The 20,967-nt window shown below is 38.2% G+C and overlaps 1 protein-coding gene across 1 annotated transcript in view; it reads left to right on the forward strand.

The window, feature by feature from the left end:
• Positions 1–19,993, forward strand: part of LOC124168408 (adenylate cyclase type 3) — a 449,992-nt gene extending 429,999 nt beyond the window's left edge. Inside the window, exons 14-20 of the mRNA XM_046546623.1 lie at positions 407–482; positions 1,291–1,516; positions 6,090–6,172; positions 6,733–6,831; positions 8,818–8,941; positions 13,788–13,912; positions 16,440–19,993. Of these exons, the coding sequence (XP_046402579.1) occupies positions 407–482; positions 1,291–1,516; positions 6,090–6,172; positions 6,733–6,831; positions 8,818–8,941; positions 13,788–13,912; positions 16,440–16,676 (970 nt within the window). The 3' untranslated portion in view covers positions 16,677–19,993. The remainder of the gene's footprint in view (positions 1–406; positions 483–1,290; positions 1,517–6,089; positions 6,173–6,732; positions 6,832–8,817; positions 8,942–13,787; positions 13,913–16,439) is intronic.
• The last annotated feature ends 974 nt before the right edge of the window (positions 19,994–20,967 follow it).

The following is a 20,967-nucleotide window of genomic DNA, read 5'->3' on the forward strand; positions in this document are numbered from 1 at the left end:
CTCAGAATTAAGTGAACAATTGCGATTCCTCTTATGTTTCTCACGCACTCCTAAAACTCGTCAGCAGCTCCGAAAAAATATTATATCAGTCCTATTTTTAGCGATTTATTCCTAGCACTCTATATTATATAATGAATCTATCGCACAATTTTAAAATTGAAGCCGTTAAATTTGTAATTATTTTCTCTATTTGTTATGATTCCGTCATATTTACGTTACAGGAATCATATGTCAACAATTGACGATGCAAAATCCTGCTATTTTGCTATCCAAATGCATTTCAGGAGATAGAACATTGGGTGCAATGGCTAAAATAATACTAGCACATATGTTTGCAATTCTTACTGAAGACCTATTTATTTTATCGTTACCATAGCCCTTATTTGGAATTTCATCAATTTTTCAGGACCATTCAAGAGAGATACACCCTTTCTGGGCTGCTCCTTGCTGTTACAATCGCTCTTGCCTTCCTCAACAGACACGTAAGTTTGGACTTTACCAAATAGCAAAATTATTTATTTTACGCTTTTTTCAAACTGAAAAAAATCAGAACTTTTCTCGCTGTGATTGGAATAGGTAAATGTAGGATCCATATATCAAAACATAATTTTGTGTTTTCATATGATTTATCATAAATGGTTTCGGTTGCTACCCTAGGTGCTTTCCATTTCATCGACAAAAGTCAACTTGCGTCGCGGTTTTCGTGTTCCATTCAATGTGTGTCGCCGACTGTTGTGACACAAGTCAACAAACGATGACGCGCAGGAATTGGAGAGTTATAAACAGTAACCTTGAGTACACACTTATCGACGCGGGAGTCACATGAATGGAAAGCACCTACTATCGTCAGGCAGAATTGTGAAATGGATTCCATAGGCTAGAAAAAGTTCTGATTTTGTTTTCATATGGAATGATTCCTCAAAGCAAGATTGTCGTCACACGACTGCATTATAAATGAATGAAGTTTTAATGTAGGTATGTCAAACCTAGCATTATTATCGGCCATTCGACCGATATAAAGGCCACAGTGCAGAATTAATAGGAAGCTAAAGGACATTCGCATTTTACGGTCCAATGCATTGTGTGTCAATCACGGGCGGTCTTAAACAATTCTTTTGTTAATTCAAAGATCGGCATTTTTCAGTAGTCGAGGCTCAAAGATAACTTGTGAGAGGTACAATATGATTTTCCTTTGTACAATTCCTGATATACATTATTTCCCCTCGAATAACGATTTCCTTCACGCTCTGAGCTCACCTCCTGTCGTCTCTAAATCCAAACTGCGCGCAGACGGAGAAGGCTTCCAGGCTGCTGTTCCTATGGCGACGCGAGGTTGAGGAGCGTCGCGAGAGGGCGTCCGAGATGCGCCGCCGCAACGAGGCGCTAGTGGGCAACGTACTTCCGCCCCACGTGGCCTCCCACTTCCTGGGTGGACGCCGGCGGAGCCACGACGAACTATACAGTCAGAGCTACGCGGAGGTGGGAGTCCTCTTCGCCTCCATGCCCAACTTCTCTGGTGAGTTATTAAAATAAGACATTGCAATATTTCCACTGAGTTTTACTACTACTAGTTTCACTACGCGTTTCGTCGTCACAAACGAAATTATCAAGTGTGACAAGTCTTAGGCCGTTTTCCAATTCGCAATTATTCACCCTTCGTGCACTTTTCGATCGTCAACTTACGGATGTGACGACAGCAAGGGTGGATCCAATCGGCGAGGGCGCAAGGGAACGAAGGGTAAAGCCGTGTCCCAACTCGTTAGCCATTAGGCATCATGTATTTAGCCAGCCAGATTCTGGGCAGCCAACCACAAGGGAGCATGAATTGGGACATCCTTACGCAGGTGCTGCCATCTACTGGGCACTAGGCCAATGCAAAACAAGAGATATTCGGAATGATTTGAACAAATGATGAACAAAACCCACCCTAAATTGTTAAAATATGACGTGTCAAGTGATTTTGAGTATTAAATGTCAGAGAAGAGTATTTTATCTTAATTTTAGTATCTTAGACAACCTTTTTGTTTTTTGTAAAGTAGGGATATACTTTCAAATTCGTATTTTTAGTTCCGTATGGTTTTGTTAAAGAGGTTTTAGCTAAGTTTGTGGCGGAATGTTAGCGTATATTCCTTTTCATTGGTTTGTAATATTTCAATCGTCTCTCGACCAAGTACTTTTTCGAATTTCTTATATTTTAGCAATTTAATCTCTAGTTTTGTATTATTAAGAACAGGTCTATTTAGTTTATTCAAACGGTTACCGTCTGACTTGGGAATTATTTTCAAAATTTTATTTGAAGTACGGTTTACGTACATAAATCAGGTTTCGGTATCACCTTATAATCACTATAAATTTTAATTTTTGTTACTTATTCCGATTTCAATTTCGGGACTTTGTCCAATAACATATAATAATAATTCTTTATTCTTCCGGGTGTTAACCTAATGTACAAAAAGTGTAACATAAATAAGAATTTAGACTTAGTGTTACATAATTAAGTATATATTAGAAGCATATAAACATCAATAAGCATTATTTAACACGTTAAAAAAGTAAAGGGTAGCAAAAGATAACATGTGATCGGTATAAAAAGTTATAAAATAACTTATACATATATAATAGGCATATAAACATTAATTAGAATTAATTATCAATTAGCAACGCCACCTTCTCTTTAACTAATTTCTCCGTAATTCTTACACTTCTATTAACGCAATATCATTATTTTAAACAAAACAAAAATTAATAATTATTAGAACAAGTCTCAAAATATCAACACTATTTGCAAACAAGTACTATCCCTTGTTGACAGCCATGATGCCCTTTCTCTGATTTCTTCCTGAAGACGCTTTGCACGCTTTGAATCATGGGAAAAGTGGGGCGAAGGATGCACTCCTCGATGCCTAAATCTGGCGGCCGCGTTAGCTGCCTAAATTCCCTCCCTTATGCTGGCTAACGAGTTGGGACATCCTTACAAGATGGCGTCATGGCTAAATTCTGGAATTGGCATAGCCAAATGGCCAATTGGGACACGGCTTTAGTGAACAAGGGAACGCGGATGCTCCCTCACTACCTTCCCCTCGTAGGAAGTGGATGTCAAAATGGCGGCAATGGAAAACTCAGAAATCTTGAACTGGAGTTGTGAGTAATTTTGTGTTTATTATGTGCAGAGAGAGCGTCCAATCGGTGCCAGAAAAGTCAAAATACAAAGCAGTCTAAATTACAAACGTAAATAAACCGAGTAGTAGGGTGAAATTAATTTTTAAATCAACCACAAGATGTCATAACCCGACCCTGCGCTTCACATTTCGTTACTGCCAATAGTTCGCATTATTTCCGTTCACACTTTATGGCGCCAGTAGAGCACTTGTAAGGGAGCAGGGTGCAAGGGAGAAAGGGAGCGAGGGAATGAGTGCATACTACGTGGATTGGAAAACGGCCTTAAAGAGTTCCTCCTTCTGTATATCTTGGTGCTTGAAGGGAGGGGGGAAAGGTGGAGGATGGGGTTTGGGTGATGAGAGATGAGGAATTTGAAGGCTGTGGAGGAGAAGGGTCTTTTTTAGGGCCTCGGAAGAGGAGCAAGGTGCAGGGGTGAGGAAAGAAAGGTTCCAGGATGGGTGAGGGTACCACGCACGCCTTCACCGTATTCATTCGCGTTGCGGTCGTCCGGATGGAGTCCTCATCCAGATGATCTTCTTCTCCTGGGTGGTTGATCCCGTGTCCTTCTTCTATGGCTCTTCTATGGTGTGAATGGGGGGGGGGATACCGCGTTTGAGTGAGGTTGTGTAGAAAGGGTTTGTACATAATTTAAAAAACCTTTGGATGCTAACGAATTTTTTTTCCGAGGTCAACTGAGACGGCTGGACATCCAGGGTCCAAACTCAAATTGATGTGTGTAGGGTCATACAAGATATTCTCATTCAAAATTACCAGCCGTCATCGGTTATCAGGGGCGGTCTGGCCGGGTCGAGTGGTCGGCTATCGCCAAGGGCCCCTAGCTCAGGGGGCCCTCTCTACAACAACGTTTCGTCAATTTTGAATCATATACGAAATCTGTGATAAAATAGTACTCAGATTATTTGAACTTCCGAACTTCTGTGGTGAGCATTCAAGATTACCAACCGTCAGTGGCTCAGTGGGGGGGCTTTTGGAGGATAAAATCCCCCCCAGAGCTCAGAGAAATTTTTCAGTTTAATCCATTTTATTTAATTGGATTGATATTACTAACAGAATAGTGTAAGTGTTATTAAATATCCCTAATAAATCCGTAAAACTCATCATTTTGAACCATTTATCTTAAAATTCCGCAATTTAATAATCTCGCACCTACCGCTTATCCTGGTGGGTATTCCATACCCCCAAAACACCCCGGTATCACTTGCATCTAAACCCCCCCAGCCTTAATTCCTAGCTGTACCCCTGCCAACCGTCATCGGTTATCAGGGGCGGTCTGGCCGGGTCGGATGGTCGGCGATCGTCAAGGGCCCCTAGCTCAGGGGGCCCTCTCTACAACAACGTTTCGTCAATTGTGAAGTGTATATGAAAGCTGTTATAATGGATATTAAGATAAAAAATTACTCACATTATTTGAACCATAGTTTGTAAATGAAATAAGAATGAAGAGAACCTGGTGCCTTTTTGAAATGATTATTCGAAAAGGTTATTTTAGAGATTTTTTTAATATTTCAGTGCAACTCCAAGGAGCAAATTCACAAAATAGATAATTGAGTCATAATATATTTTTTAATTTTATGAGCTGTGAAATTCTCAATTTTCATGGGATTTTTTTAGCGAAATTGTCATTTTATTAATTTTTTTCTCTTTTTACTCTGTTTATAAGCTGTATTAGCGTCAAATCCATTTCCGGGAATGCAATTTTCTAATATTTTTCGGAGGAGAAAGCCCCGAATATGAGGTCCCCCATCACCCCAGACATAGGTGATTCTCTATTTCCGAATTATGCTAACCTTCGTTGACTTATGCTAACCTTCGTTGACTTATGCGCCCTCCTTTGACTCGGTCCTGGAATTCGAAGTAGGCCGTTTCCTTACCACCCATGGACGCATAGCATAGTTCATAATCGTCAGATGTGTCTCTTCATTGGCACAAGTGGAGTAGGATGTAGTCCCAACCTCTAAGTACTACCTTGTGGCGCTAGTATCACCCCATATCCGGGTGTAATATAGAGCGAGGAGGAACCTTCGCTGGGACTGTAAAAGTAATGGCAGGAAACGTTATGACAGGATAAATTATAAGTTATAATGATAAGATATCAGCTGAAAATCAACAAAAAGCAGTTTAGTTTGCAGCAAAAGAGAGGATGCTAAGACAAACATTAACCTAGGAAAGCGTAAGCTTGAAGAAGTGAAAGAGTTTTCTTGCCAGGGAAGTCGAATTACCAACGATGGACGAACCAAGAAAGGAATGGTCAGTAGAATAGCGCAGGCGAAGAGGGCTTTCTACAAAAAGAAGAATCTTCTTACAGCTGAGAATACAAGCATAGAAGTAAGGCAACAATTCATCAGATGCTACATATGAAGTATGTTTCTCTATGGAAGCGAGGCTTGGACGTTGACAGCAGCAGAAAAGTCAAGAGTGGAAGCATTCGAAAGGTGGTGCTACCGAAGAATGATGAAGACAAAATGGATTGACCGTGTAAGTGAGGAGGAAGTGCTAAGAAGAGTGAGAGAAAAGAGAAGCCAGCTTAAAACCTTAAGCAGAAGACGGGACAACTTAGTCGGCCACATTGTGAGGCACGATGGCCTGATGAAGACAATCGTTGAAGGACTAGTGGAAGGGAAGAAGGGCAAGGGACGGCCCCGAATGAGTTACATGGGACAGGTTGTAAAGGATGTAAAAGAGAAGAAATCGTCGCTGTAAAAATGCTAGCGTATAGGAGAGAGACATGGAGAGCAGCGTCAAACAAATATTAGGATTACAAATGTCAAGTAGTTGAGTAATTGACTAGTTGACCTCAGGATGACTAGATGATGACACGAAGCACCGAAAAATATCCCAGACTTAGAATAGTATTTGGGTAGCTAGGATTTTTCCACCCCGGCTTAATATTGATGTAAATTTGTTTGCAGACTTCTACTCAGAGGAGACGGTGAACAATCAAGGCTTGGAATGTCTGCGTTTCCTGAACGAAGTGATATCAGATTTTGATGCGGTGAGTTTTTCCTTTAATCGCTTACTGTTTAATAGATTTTTGTTCAAGCAGCGCTGGCAGCTTTATAAATGTTCTCCGTCACCACGATGCAGAAGCAGAAATAATGCATTTTGACGACTCTCTCTTTTGCTTGAATGGAATGAAAGTCCCTCCGTCAGATTTCGTATTTGAATAGAGGAATTACTAAACTTTAACCCATCTGACGAGAACGCTGGCAATTAAAATTAGTCAATGCAGAAAATGCAATTTATCCATAAATGAATGAAATTCCAATTAATATATCCTTTTCCAACATTAGCACATTTATCATTCAAATATGATATGAGGTATTTAAGTCACATTTTAATAGACTACCACGAGTGCAATTTGTGTTTCAATTCATCTCTTACCTCATCTTGATTTTTTTAAATTGCTTCTCAATGAGTTAATTAAAGGAAAGCAAATATTTTTTGATTGAACTCATTTGTAAATGAGACTGATTGGTTTGTCATTCGTGCTCTTGCTTGTAGTGCACCCTGTCTTCACAATGACTTCACAATCCGTGAATGATTATTTTTCAGCTTCTGGAACGCCCTCCATTTCAAGATATAATCAAGATTAAGACAATCGGATCTACTTACATGGCTGCCAGCGGATTGAATCCCTCTCACTGTGTCAAAGTAGGTGCAATTTTTCCGCTGAAATTATTATAAAGCTCTCTTATTAATTTATCATACATTTATTATATATATTTTGTATAGTTTTCATTCTCTTTTTCTAGGGACAGAAAATATATTTTTTTTTCCTATTTTATACCTCTATTTCTTTTAGCGGCTTCCGTTCCTTCTGTTAGTAAAAATTTGTTCAATTAAATTCTCAATGAACTTTGATATGATAAAGTTTGTTGTCATGACTACCATTCTCGTTCCTTAAAATGACAGCAGCGTCGCCATCGGATTGCAGAGGCAATTCTTAAAAATTTATCTCCATATTTAATTTTAAATTCTGATTTTTACAATCGAGATACAGTTGAAATAGAACGTATCTTTTATTTATATTTTAAACGGTAAAAGTATTACTGCTCAGAGAATCGAGGCTGGTACACATAAATACAGAAAAATAAATACGACAGGGTTGTTAAAGAACACTTCAATGATTTAAAGTTCAACTTTTCTGGAATTTGTGATGCAGAGTAACGCCCTCTTTCGGCTAACTTTGAGTACTTCAGCGTGTTTATAATCAGAATTCGAGGAATTTCATAATTTGGGGGAAAATTAATTTCAGACGTTGGCATGCAGGTCAACTGAAACACTCAAAAAACAAGGGAAATAATAAGCATTTTTATATTTGTAAGAGAAAATAGTTCCGGGCCTTTAGAATCGATGTTTCGAAAAATTCATTTCGCACCTTCAGGCTTAGAAAATTAATAAAATCACGTTAGTTAATAAAAACGTTATTAAAAAGTTAAATCATTAAAAGTTATAAAAACCCTTCGCTAAACTTTCTCATGGTATGTGAAATCATTTGAATTTCAAGTTAAGTGGAAGGTTCTAACAGTTTTAGTTACATAAGCGTCTTAATTAGTAAAAAAACACAAGCCGGGAAGGTAAAGGAATTAATTTTGCGGGACGACAGGAAGAGAAATTGTTCTTATAGCGTTTTTATAAACTCGCTTTGTCGTTTTCCATCTTGTCCTTGTCAAATCTTGCAACTCAATTTTAACCCACTTTCCGATTAACTATCATGCTGAAATTTTCAGGATAAGTCGGATGACGGCAATGCATAATTCTAACACTTTCATTATGATTTCAACTGTATCTTGATTGTAAATCGGAATTTAAAACTAAATATCGGGATTAATTTTTGAGGATTGTCTCTGTAAGCCGAAGGCGACGCTGCTATCATTTAAAGGAACAAGAATGATAGTCATGACAGCAAACTTGATCACATCAAAGTCATTTAAAATTTAATTGAACAAATTTTTACTATCAGAAGAAAAAGAAGGCGCTAGAGGAGAAAATATAGTGGGAAATTTACTATGTAATTTATTAAAAGTGAAATTATTCATGGCTTGTGTACATATGAACAATTTATATGCTCAAAATTTGTTTTTGTAATCGCTTTAAACTCGATATTCCCTTTTTTGTGGCAACTATTACTTACTAAAACTATGCTGCCGTATAGTTTGACCGACTACTATCTTAATTAAGCAACCGGATAAATAGTGTGTATTTCTCTAGATCAGGGGTCTCCAATTTACTAGGCCACGAGGGCCACATTCCAAGTTAGGAATCGCCCCGCGGGCCGGATAACAAATTTGTCGATGACTGAAGTATTCGATACCAACGTCTACCGAAGTATTCGGTGGCGTATTTCTTATTTACGAACAGTTGAAGGCGACTTTGACGTGCATCACAGCGCTGCAATTCTCCTAGCGACGTCTCACAGAGTTAAACGAGCGAGAATCGCGCGCTACTTGAAACGAGTGCGCGGGCCGGATGAAAGCCCTCCGCGGGCCGTATTTTGGAGACCCCTGCTCCAGATATTTACAATTTAAAAAAATATTTTTATATTTTGATCGAAAACTCCAATTACCTATTGCAATATTCCATTGTTCTCCTGCATAAATCGATATATTTGTTGACTGTTTCTTTTGCGTTGGGCAGCCGGATGATCCTCACCTTGTTCGATGGGCTCACCTCGCTCTCCTGGTGGACTTCGCCTTCGAGTTGAAAAGCGCCCTCACCGGAATCAACGAGCAGAGCTTCAATCACTTCGTCCTCAAAATGGGTAAGCACAGCCGAATATGTAGGAGAAAACAGTTCTGGACCCAAAGAATCAATGTATATTTCAATTTTTGTAAGTTTAGGGCACGCCATAAATACTGATAAGTCCTCAATGGGTGTTTCAGAAAATTCATTGTTGTATCTTCAGGCTTTGAAAATGAATTAATTACTAAAAACGTCATTAAAAAGCTAAATCACGAAAATTTATAAAAAATCCTTCGTTAAAATTTAATGAAATCATTAGAAGTTCAAGTTAAGTGGAAAGTTCTAACAGTTTTAGTGACATAAACGTGTTAATTAGTGAAATACCTCCAGCCGAGAAGGTAAAGGAATGAATTTTGCACTCCACGTACGCGAATACACTCTCCAATCTGCTTGCCTTTTCATGCTGACGTATTTTTTCTCCTATGTCTTAACTAGACAATTCTCACCCACTCTCGCGTGGGGAAGTAGGGGGTCCTGATAATTATCACGCAATGTTTTCCGCAAGATACAGTGTAAAATGACTACGATCTTGGTAATATAGAATAGGGATGGGCGGATCCACGATTTTCGGAGCCAGATCTTTCAGATCGGATATTTTCGGATCCAAATGCATTTTCAAATTCCTGACGCTGAGATTCTCCTGATGATTGTTCGATTTCTTGGGAAAGATCGCACTATGTGCCAGTCGTATTTTGCCTTTTTTATTTTCCACGGCTGAAATTCTCCTACGTAACCTCTGCGAGTGCTTTCAAACAAAAAATTTCATGAGAAGGACAATAATCGCATGCGACGGCGCATTCGAAGATAGAATCGGGACTCTTTCCACCCTTATGGGGCGCGTTGAATTCACTGAAGCTATTATTTGAAATTTCGGATCCAGATCCGATGTCTTCCGCGACTTTGGATCCGATGTATCCGATGAAGGTCAATATCCGCGGATATTTGGATCCGAGGTATACGATCCGACCATCCCTAATATAAAATAATAATCTTAACTAATCTTACATAAAAAGAATTAAACATTTTTTTAAATGAATACAACGGAATGAATCATGCAAGATAAAAGCATTGATACTAAAACTGAAAAGACGCATTTTGAACAATCTCACGTGAAATTAGAGGGAGTGGGTCGAGTCAACTCTCACGATATCTCATCGTGGAAGGAATGGGGGGTTTAAAAACCACCAAAAGAACTTCACGTAATTGAAGGACGCCCTCCCAGCCTGCCTGACAACCTGTCTGTGATATTCTTCTAGTCTATTTGTCCTTCGACCACTCATTAGGCCATCGTGTTTCAAGATGTAGCCGATTAAGTTGTCCGTTCTTCTTCATAGGAGTTTTCACGAAACTTCTATTTTCCCCAACACTTCTTAGCATAGATTTCTCATTCTTGACCTAAATTATTTATTGATGAATAACCTCTCGGAGTAAAGGTCAAACAATGATATGCAAAACTGTTTGCCTACGTTTCGATTTGTTCCTCATATATTCTTCAGGACTATGAATAATAATGGTTACAATAAATAAATACAGTACAATGTTTTTTTACATTGATAAAATAAAAAAATACAAATAGAATTCAATTGTACTTTAATGAAAAATAAGAAAAAAAATATTGGCATACCGTAATGCTTTTCCCGTAGCATGCTGAAACGTATCCTCTATATTATTTCTACTGTATAGATACCTTTTTCTCAACTTATACGCAACCAAACTCTACAAATGAGGTACAAAAATGCGCAGAATTTATCAGAGAACATGCGACGGCATATCTTACTTCCTAAATATTGCTATTATTTCCTAAAATTGGTTTTTTAATATTAAAAATTAAAAATAATCGATTAAAAAAATAATCAATTCCGGCAAGATTGTCCTCATCCCAAGAATACAGTTAACGCCGTCGGATCCCACCATGCCTTTTTATTTGACTCGCAGACAATTTCCCATTAAGGTTTCCTATGCGATGACTACAAGGCTCAGGGTCAGACTTTGCAAAGAGCCGGCTTATTCCTGCCTGACCCTGTATTCTCTCATGGCCAACTTTATGTAGCATTCTTTAGGGTAAGATCTTTTCTAAATATTGTAGTAAATATTAAGGAAAACGCTGAACAAGTATTAACAGAGTGTAATTACTTCCAATGTTGTGTTTAAAGAGGTCCTCTGACCTCAATTTGTACATGAACATTCCAATTAAATTTGTACATAAGACCCTGCCTTTTTTTTCTACATTTTTAAATTATTAACGCGCCTATCCCTCTGTGGACCTGCATTGAAAAGAGCAGGGGAAGCCCGCTGGGAGCGGGCGCATCACGCTCGTATATTTCGATTTCCTCCCATAATCTATCATTTGTTTCCCAATCAATCAAATTCTCTCACTTGTAATAAATCTCCACTCTACGTAATCTTCGCCTCCTCCTCTGTCATCTACTACGACTTCGTGTCCTGCCAAATCAGCCAAAGATTGCATTGGATGCTTAAATTATCACATGCCGAATTTACCCAAGGGGGCAAAATTCCGGTTAACAGAGATAAAACTCCCCTAACGGTTATTTATAATTAGGAAGGTTTGTCGAATCAGCGATTCATCGATCATAATCATCTTTCCAAGTAGGTAGGTTTATGAATGTCCACACGTTTCTCATATGCTTACATATTTATTGCTCTTACGTGTTTAAGATGGAATCTTATCGACTTTATTTATTCGTCAGCAACTACTTTATTATGAAAACGGCCATACACGGAAAATATTTCATTTTTTTACTACCCTGAAAAAAATGTGTAATCCGTATTTTCTTAAATTACTTACTTTTTTGAATAATTTGCTATCATGACTTTGCTGATTCAGGATAAATCAAAAAAATACAGTTTTTCATTCAAAGTATATTTGTTAATTCGCATAATTTTGGAGTCTTACAGGCTCAGGAAATGATTCAAAATGGATTAATATTTCAATGCGATATAGGCTAATCGTTCGCCATTTCTTAATCTCTATTGTAACAGTATATAGTCTACTCTTAGACAAAATTTCTTGTGCTCTATTAAGTCAATATTTTTAATCAAAATAGTCATAATAAAAAAACATGGTACTTTTGTCACATCTAATTATTCTTTAGTTACTTTCATGAAATAAATAAAGTGATTTTGATGTCCGAACGGCATGTTTACATCGATTAACGTGTAACGAACGTTGCACATATGAACCGCAGAAAGACATCATTTCCAATTTGGCTAACTCTTCAAGAGAGAAAACAACCTAGTGAACCCATATACACCACATACATAATTTTTTAAATGACTGGGCATTTAGAACTTGTATACACTAATAAAGTAAGAAAAATATTTTAAGAGAGCTGGCTAGAGATTTTTCTGTATTGTGGGCCTTTTTTGCGGTAAAAAAGAATGCTTTTGGACATTTCATGGAGAACAGTCAATATGCAAAGAAATTATTTTGTAAAAATTTATCTGAATGAAGAAAAACATTGTTTTATTGCATTATTATATTCTTTGAATGCTGTTGTCTTTCGTCATGACAAAATCAAATTCCAACACTTAATTTTTTATTCTGGTATTTGTACCTTTGTTCCATTGTGATGTTCGATTTTTTACGTTACTTTGAAGTACCGTTGAGTAGGCTTTTTTGGTTTGGAGACCGGATCGCCTCTTCTACGCTCCTTAGAAATGATGCATTACCAATCCGGAAATCTTCATGTTACACTGCACGGATGAATAGAAGTTTAGAAGTAATTTCTCTGTATTTTGTTTTGGAAAAAGTCTTTTTTTCTTTCTTTGACAATTTAGTTTTTTATGTACCAGTTCAACATTGTACACTCTATGTAATCCTCCTTACCACCATCACCTTCATGATAGATAAAAGTAGCGCATTCCTTCGTTGAAAGATCATGCGCAACAAGGGCGGTAATAGTGTGATGTCTGAGGGACAATATAGGTGTCTCGGACAGGAGCACAAGGGACACATGATGCAACTCGGTGGACTGGATGTTAGTTCATGCGTCTGACACAACTAGCAGGCAATTGTTTACCGCAGAGAGGGAACTAGTCTTGGACTACACAATATTTAAGGCGTCGTCATGGTAATGACACCGAGTTTCCTTTCGAAACGTTGAGTCTTACACCTAGCAACAACTTAAAAAAAAGAGAAAATCGTCCAACTTGGACATGATGCCTTTCTGCAGTTAGCGATTAATATGTAAGTTCACTTTGTGCATGTGTTTTATAGAGAGTTTTACACGTGATGGCTAAAGGTTAATTTTAGTTATCGGTCTGAATTGTAATAGTGGTCAATCAATGGTCATTAGATTAGTAGGATAATTTAACTAAACTCGTGGTACGCATGAAATGGATACATGCAGGGCATGTAGTCAAAATTTACTCCATAATGCGCAACATTTACAGTTCAGTGAAATACTTCGTCACATCGCAGATGTCTTCATGGCTTTTTGGTATCGCCGCGTAGAGTTTCGTTTGAGGACGCCGCGTCGGTTGGAATGCCGTCGAAACTTTCATCATCAACAAAACTCACGCGGTGAAATCCAGGAACCATGGCAACATCTGCAAATCAACTAGGAGTCAAACACTTGTCATTTTGCTGAACATTTTCCATTGACAAGTTATTATTAAGCCTTATTCGACAAGATGTGTGCCATTTTTTTCTCATTTAATGATGTAATAGACTCGATATTATGACTTTTATCTCTATCAAGAATAAATACCATCCATTTAATAAAAAATGAACGTCTATTAGTAGACCTTTCACCTTATATGGATCCATAAATTTATAATTCTATGTCATTCAACTGCTTAAGTTATATTTTTCTCTAAAATGTTGCGCTCGTTCATTTTTTCAGGCATAAATCACGGCCCGATCACGGCGGGCGTCATCGGAGCGAGGAAGCCGCATTACGATATCTGGGGCAATTCCGTGAATGTGGCCTCCCGCATGGAAAGCACAGGAAAGGCGGGTTGCATACAGGTGAGAGAAACAAGGGGTGACCATCATTGACACAGCCCAACTAAGGAAGCCACCTTTTCCCCGGACTGAAATTCATTTATTTTTGTTATTAGCGTAGAAATTCAGTGAATTCGTTTCGCAAGCTTGATGTGAAAGCTCTCCCTAATCAAATTAAAGGCTAATCTTATTTTTATTGACCGCTCTCTTTATGCATCTCCTTTTCAGTTTTGAGGTTTGGCTCGAAATTTATCAAACTTGCCTTCCCGAAGTTTCTTTTTATTTTTTAAATAACACCCGTGCCTAGGCTCACAAATAACCAAATTTATAGATTATAACGAATATTTTGTTGGCGCTGAGCCAGCGCCCTGATAAAAGTTTTAACAAATAAGGAAACGTTTCGTTGGCAGAGCAAATTTATTAAGTTTTGACAAACTTAAAAAAAACGAAAAGGGAAGATATGTTTTTCAATTTTGTTTGTCATTGTCTGTTGTTATGGGTTGGACGTGCATGGCGTATGACTTTCTCACAAACGCAACTTTCGGGCAAATATAAGCACATTTAAAAATTATAAATGCCGTAAAAAACCTGCCATTTGGATCAAATTTTTAGGAGTAATTTACTATTCAAATAATGTTCTTTACTATTAATAAATAATTTACTTTTCAAATAATTCCTATTTTAATGTTGTTTTACACGACGAGTGCCGCGGCATTTCGTTAAAATGACAATGCGGCTGCATTTCTTTCGCGTAGTCGCTTGGTAACGTGGTATGATTTGCGAGGAGTGAATTTAGATCGGATAGAATCGATAACATGTATCGATTCAAGCCTAGTTTCCGACCACTGCGGAGCTGACTTAAAATTCGCAGGCTTTGGGATGGTTTTTTTGCGGGTTCTCATTACTTTTGCATGTGTTTTTAGTTATAATACATTCATTCAGTGGAAAATTTCACATTATAACACCTGCATCAACCGAACCGAATGTGAAGTGGCCCTATCGAATCAATCTCGAACGATTAAGCAGTTAGACGAAGATGCCATTAACGAAGTTTTCTTTTTTTTAAAGTTTAAATGATAAGTCAAATCATAGAATGGTGGGAAAATATCAAGTATCTATATAACCCTTTATTTCCTAATATGTGATCATTTTAAGAGAACGAAACATTATTTTTTAGCCAGAAACAATTTTTTCTCTAAATTGGAGGTAAATAACATTCCACCTCAATTTGACAAACATTAGACTCTTGGGATCCGTGTACAATGGGACATAAGCCGTGAGGCAGCCGAAATGCTATTCTACACTGTGTCGCTGCGTTGTCAAAATCTTGGCAATTTTAAGTGTAAGCCCAGTCACAAGGAACTCCTTTCATCTGCCACTGATCAGGTGAAGGAAAAACTCTAAAGAGAACAATTTTATCAAAAGTACATGTCAGCTTCATTTAACTAGTAATTGATGATATAAATATTTGATACTGAATATAGTTAGTGTTTTAATAATTACAATTAATAACTAATATTCTCAAAAACGAACCTTACCCATTGCGAAAAACTAAGTACAGCAGTGAGTCGGCACCAAAAACTATGTTGAAAATCTCTGTCAAAGGTCGATCGATGTAACTGCTGCGACGATAGCCATTTCAAGAGAGAGCAAGGCCCGGACTGAAATCTTATTATATGAACTCTTTGGAATAACCGTGACCCAAGTGGCGCATGTCGTCAGTATTTTGTTCTATCCCTTCAGTATTTTTATTTTGCTTGGCATTGATCGGTAGTCAGGTATTTTGTGAACTTTCTTGCTGCTCTCCGCTAATTATCTTCTTCGATAAAGCTGCGTAGGCTACTTAATTTATTTTGATATTTTCAAATTTGTAATCTTAAAAAAAATAGCGAGTATGAGTGCCAAATGTCTTGAACAAAGAATGGCATTCGACCGTACTTAAGAAGCTATTCATTCTTCGCATAAAAATAGAAAACTTAAGGAATCTCACTCATCAAATATTATTGTTTCGTGTTAATTTCTAAAGAATGCTTATTTGTTATTACCTTAATTTACGACTCACACATATTCATATCTGGCAAAAATACAGGCCGAGGAGTGTTTGAAATAAAAAAATACCTTTTACTTACGAATTTTAAAAACCAACTGCAAAATAGTACTGTTTTAAATGCCTTTTAAAATACATAACGCATTTGTATGGAAACTAGGATACTTTTTTAAAATTAAACCTGCCTTTGCAGGTTATGTATTGTTGCAAACACGAAGAAAACGACTCTAACGAAAACGAAGTACTCTCTTAATCTTAATGTTACAAAAGTGTTATGAGAGCTTTTGTTAAAAGTATTCTGTAAATGTATTTATTATTTAAGAACGGGAAAATATAAAAAATATCTCTGTTTGAAATACAAGATACATTCAGTTCGTTTACTTTAAATACCAAATAAAAATTAAAAATGTATTTCAAATACATATTTTAAAATACTTGTATTTCAAACGCTGCACAGCCCTGCTGGAAATTAATATAAACTCCCTCCCCCTCCTCTCCCTAAAGGTGACCGAAGAAACTTCAGAGATCCTCCGACCCTTCGGCTACACCTTCGAGCAGCGTGGTCTTGTCTACGTGAAGGGAAAAGGTCAGCTCATGACCTATTACCTCATCGGCAAGGAGTCCCGACCTTCGGGGAGCGGGGACGAGGTCCCCGACCCGGGACCCTCACCGTCCGTCTCCGGCGCCACTCCGGAGCCATCACCGGTCCCCGTGCCAACCATCGGGGACGCGGCGCTCTAGGAACAAATGAAGGCGCCCATAGCGTGATAGGGTTGAGAACGCGGGCGGCCCTCCGCCTTGGCAGCGACGGAAAAAGGCGCGCTCAGCCCGACGGACGGTTTGGCGGACGTCCCGATGCGCTGAGCCACAAGATGTCCTCTTGCCGCCTTGAGTCGAAGTCGAAGAAAGGTTGGATACGAAAGTAGGGACCAAATCGAATGATAGGGGAACTCATAATTGGACCTAGAGGGACGAAGGGGGAGGCACCTCAAAGTAAACGAAAGAGCGGTCTTTTCGACTTCAGCGCATGCGTGAAATAGTGAACTCCCGGATCACCCTCCCCTCTAACACTTTCGGTGCTTGGAAGCATCTCTAATTTGTTTATTTCGACGACAGCATTGTTTGACTTGCAGAGCTGAGCTTTCTTATGCATATTCTGCGTTCATTTCAAACATTAGTACCATTACATTTAACGCACACGAATGAATATAATCAGTATTCAAATCAAATATATTTGCAAGCACCTGTATAATTTATTTGTCAGTTTCCGTCATAATATTGACATTTTAATGCTGTCTTTGTCTACCACGCACCCACGGTGTTCTGCGTATATTTACTCTGAGGACTGGAGTAACTTCCTCTCGCAGAGCAATGATATCTTGAGTTGAGCCCAGAAATGCCATGCGGAATGGCTATGGCATATTAAAATAGTAGGCTACGTAATACGTTTATGGTGGCAATTTATAACCGAGTGCTCACTGACATAGCACGGATTAGCAAGCAATCTATTTTTACCTCCATCACAATTCCTTCAACTTCCCAAACGTGTCTAAACAAAGCATTCTCGATAATCCTTTTAAATAAGTTTAGTACAGCATTTTCAGTCTTCATAAGTGCTAATGCAGTTATCATTGGTGTGATGAGGGCTAGCAATAGTAAAAACTATAAAAATGCATTTGATAGAAAGGAATTGGAATAATTCGCATCTCTTCTTGCCAGTAAGGTATTGATTTAAAGTCAGTTTAGCATATATCTCCCATCGAAGATTTTTCCATGGCAACAGACAAATTATTTGTTTTTTTTTTCAATTATAGTTATTATTCCAAAGGATATTTTTGCAGTGTATTACCTCTTACCATTAACATTCATTAATTCATTGTTTTTTCCATAAATACAATGGTTTTTCTGACTGAAAAGAGGATATGATTCTGCCCCATCGTTTATGAAGAGTTCTGCACATCCCTAATTCCTGATTATTACAGGCGAGGGAAATGAAGGCATTGGACTAAATGTTGTTCATTAAGATGTAAGCGCGTAAATGAGGCAAGAAGCTACATAACTTGGTAGGTCTTCCCACAACGTCCCTCTTATATTTTTGTACGCAAAGGTGAATGGACAGTGAAAGAAAGAAAGATTTCGAGAAACTACGTTCTGTAAATCTGGAGACATAAATTGCTTCAAGTCTTATTCTCCCGATACAAAAAAGAAATGGCCGTATACTCCCGCCAAGGTTAAGCGTGTGTCAGAGAGTGTACAATGCTAACGGGCCTTACAAGAAGTCAAGGATCTCCGTCAAATGAATAAACTTTTATAGCCATTCATGTGCTGGAAAAATAACAGGGTAATGGAGAGAAGAATTTCATTTGATAATATTGAAAGGAAAAAAACAAGTGCGTGCCTCTCTCGTGTAAAGGCCGAACTTTTAGGGATTGAAAGATTATTTTAAAAAAAAAGGTCCAATCCCTTGGCTCTGAAATGGCGGTGTGTGAAATTGAGAGATTAGCCGTGATAGCACAAAAGATGTCGCCTCCTACTTTTTCTTTACGTTACTGTCATCATATAGCGCTTGATCGGAGCTCTACTGGTGTGAGCTAAGAAAATGGGCCCAACCTCCAGACCTTGGATCAAGAGATATGGTAGGATTGTGAGTTACGTGCATTGCTGTTGGTGTCATATTTGCCATCACGAGACGGTGAACTCAAGCGGGCTGGTTTCCAATTACTTTTTCCATCTTCCTGTGGCATTGTTCAAAAATGTATGTGCGTTAAATGCATGACGACTCCTGGTAGATGGGAAGTAATTACCTCTATTTTTATTGACAGACGCAAAAAAGTAGCTACATCATGCGTCCACCTTTCCCATAGGTTTGGCAGCAAGAGTCAACTGATCATTAGGGTAAGAAAATTGATGTTGAATCTTAGATGATGTCATCATTATAGAACGTGGTATCACATTTCTCTGTCCTTAGTCATACATCGATATGTTTGTATTAGCCTTGATTATGGTTGGATATGTCAATTTTCCGGAATACTTGCTGTTGAAAAGACTTTCTTACTCATACTTAGATTTTCGATTTCAAATGAGAGTCGTGGTTGCTACAACTATTCTTGTAACATGAATGTCTAGACAACATTTTAAGGTGTGTTGTTCTTCGATGTTTCATTTCAGTACTTCTGATGACCTTCAAAGTGATTATAGGCCTAACATTAATTTTTATAGCCTAGACAAATGTGAGGAATAGAAGATTACATATAATGACGTAGAGTTTTGATAGATTCACGCAATCTTAGTGTTGATTGCAAGCATAAGATACCTAATATTTCTCCATTGATGCAACAGGCAGAGTTAAGACACTTAGTGATGTGATTTGCAATCCGAAAGCTCAGTGGCAGTGTGTAACGTAGAATTGCTTTGGACATTCAGGAAAAAACGTTGTTGATGATGTTGCTGCCGCTGTGGTCCTTAGTGTTTGTCCTTGTCTGCAGATCATACCGCCTAACTTAATTGTCCCTGATTGTTTGTCGGTTTTTTTTTCGCGGAAAAAATTATGTAGCCTGACGTGGTGACCTATTTTTTATTAATTTTCCTTTGTTGTACTTAAAACACGAAAAATTGGTGTTATAATAATGCTGTAGATCTTTGCTTAAAATGTTATGTAACTGTAATATTGAATTGTTTTAGAGAGCGCAAATATTTCTTTGCGAGATGACATCGTGTTGTAGAAATTGCTGCTTGACTTAGCAAGTTGTATTGTTTTAGCGAATCTGTTTTTTATTGCCTTAAATAAATGGAAAGGAAAGAAATTACAGAAGTAGAACTTTGTATGTGATCATTTCCAGGTAAAAAAAAAACATTTGGAAGTCAGATTACTTTTTTCGTCATTGTTCGGAGAGCTGTGTACTGTAAAAATCAATACCTAGATTATAATTGTGGTATAATCTTGTCATCTTTAGTTTCCATCATCTCTGCCATTTCATTTCAAAACCTCATTCATTTAACCAAGAGATCACTGTACTTTTAATATTTTGATTTATGATAAAATATTTACAATAATGAAAGCATGATTTTTATTTCACTTTCCCCCTACGCGGCTTATTAACTCTATTTGCTGATAGCTTTTTCCCACGACAACCTTTGCCATGGAAATCGGCTGTAAGTGATGAATACATCTGTTTATATTGGCTAATCACAAGTTCATCGACTTGTCGTGGCGGCGGGGTAACGTCCTCGTCTGCCAAACAAGAGGTCACGGGTTCGAGTCCCGCCTGGGCAGGTTCCCCTGTCCAAGGCATGGTTGTTCGTGCACGTTTATTTGTTAAATTTGTTGAATACCCCGGTATAAAGTGGCCAATATGAGCTGTATTCGGTGGTTTGAGAATTAAGTAAAATAGAGCCCTTAAATTATCCCAAACACTCCTATTTAGCTTGCGCGTGGTCCTTTCATACTTCATCAGGAATTTACGATATTGGATTCACGGTTAACTGAAATCTTAAGATGAAATATATGTTTTTTAGTGTAGTGAATGCATTTTATATCCGAATATCCCATGGGAACCAGGTTGCTGTGTTAGCCAGAGGGCCGACTTACCACCCTGTGGGCTTGGGTTTAAATCCTGGCGGTGGCGGAAATATTTCAGAGACTACCCGACCCCTGCTTGACCGCTCAAGAGGCAAGGTGAGGAGGAAGAAAAGCATCTGAATATGTTCCTCAGGTTGGGTGCCTTTCTTTTTCTTTGGGTTGCTCTGTATGTGATAGTAGGGCAGGAAGGGAAGAGATGGATTTAGTATAGTTATAGTCTGTTCACTTTATGTCTGAGGGTGAGCTTTCGTGAGAGCCCGGGCACTCTCGGATGTCTTCGGTAATAGGAGAGGGGTAATACCAAGAGAGAGAGGAGGAGCGAACTCAACGTTGCCAAATTTACATAGCCGCCCTACTTTGTCATAGGTAGCCACAGGTATTTTTGCCCCGGCGCACAGTGGGCTGAAATCGAAAAAAAGCTGGACAAAACCGCAAAAACTATTTTTTTGAGAG

Source organism: Ischnura elegans, chromosome 11 (assembly GCF_921293095.1).
Source record: "Ischnura elegans chromosome 11, ioIscEleg1.1, whole genome shotgun sequence".
Taxonomy (NCBI): Eukaryota; Metazoa; Arthropoda; class Insecta; order Odonata; family Coenagrionidae; genus Ischnura; species Ischnura elegans.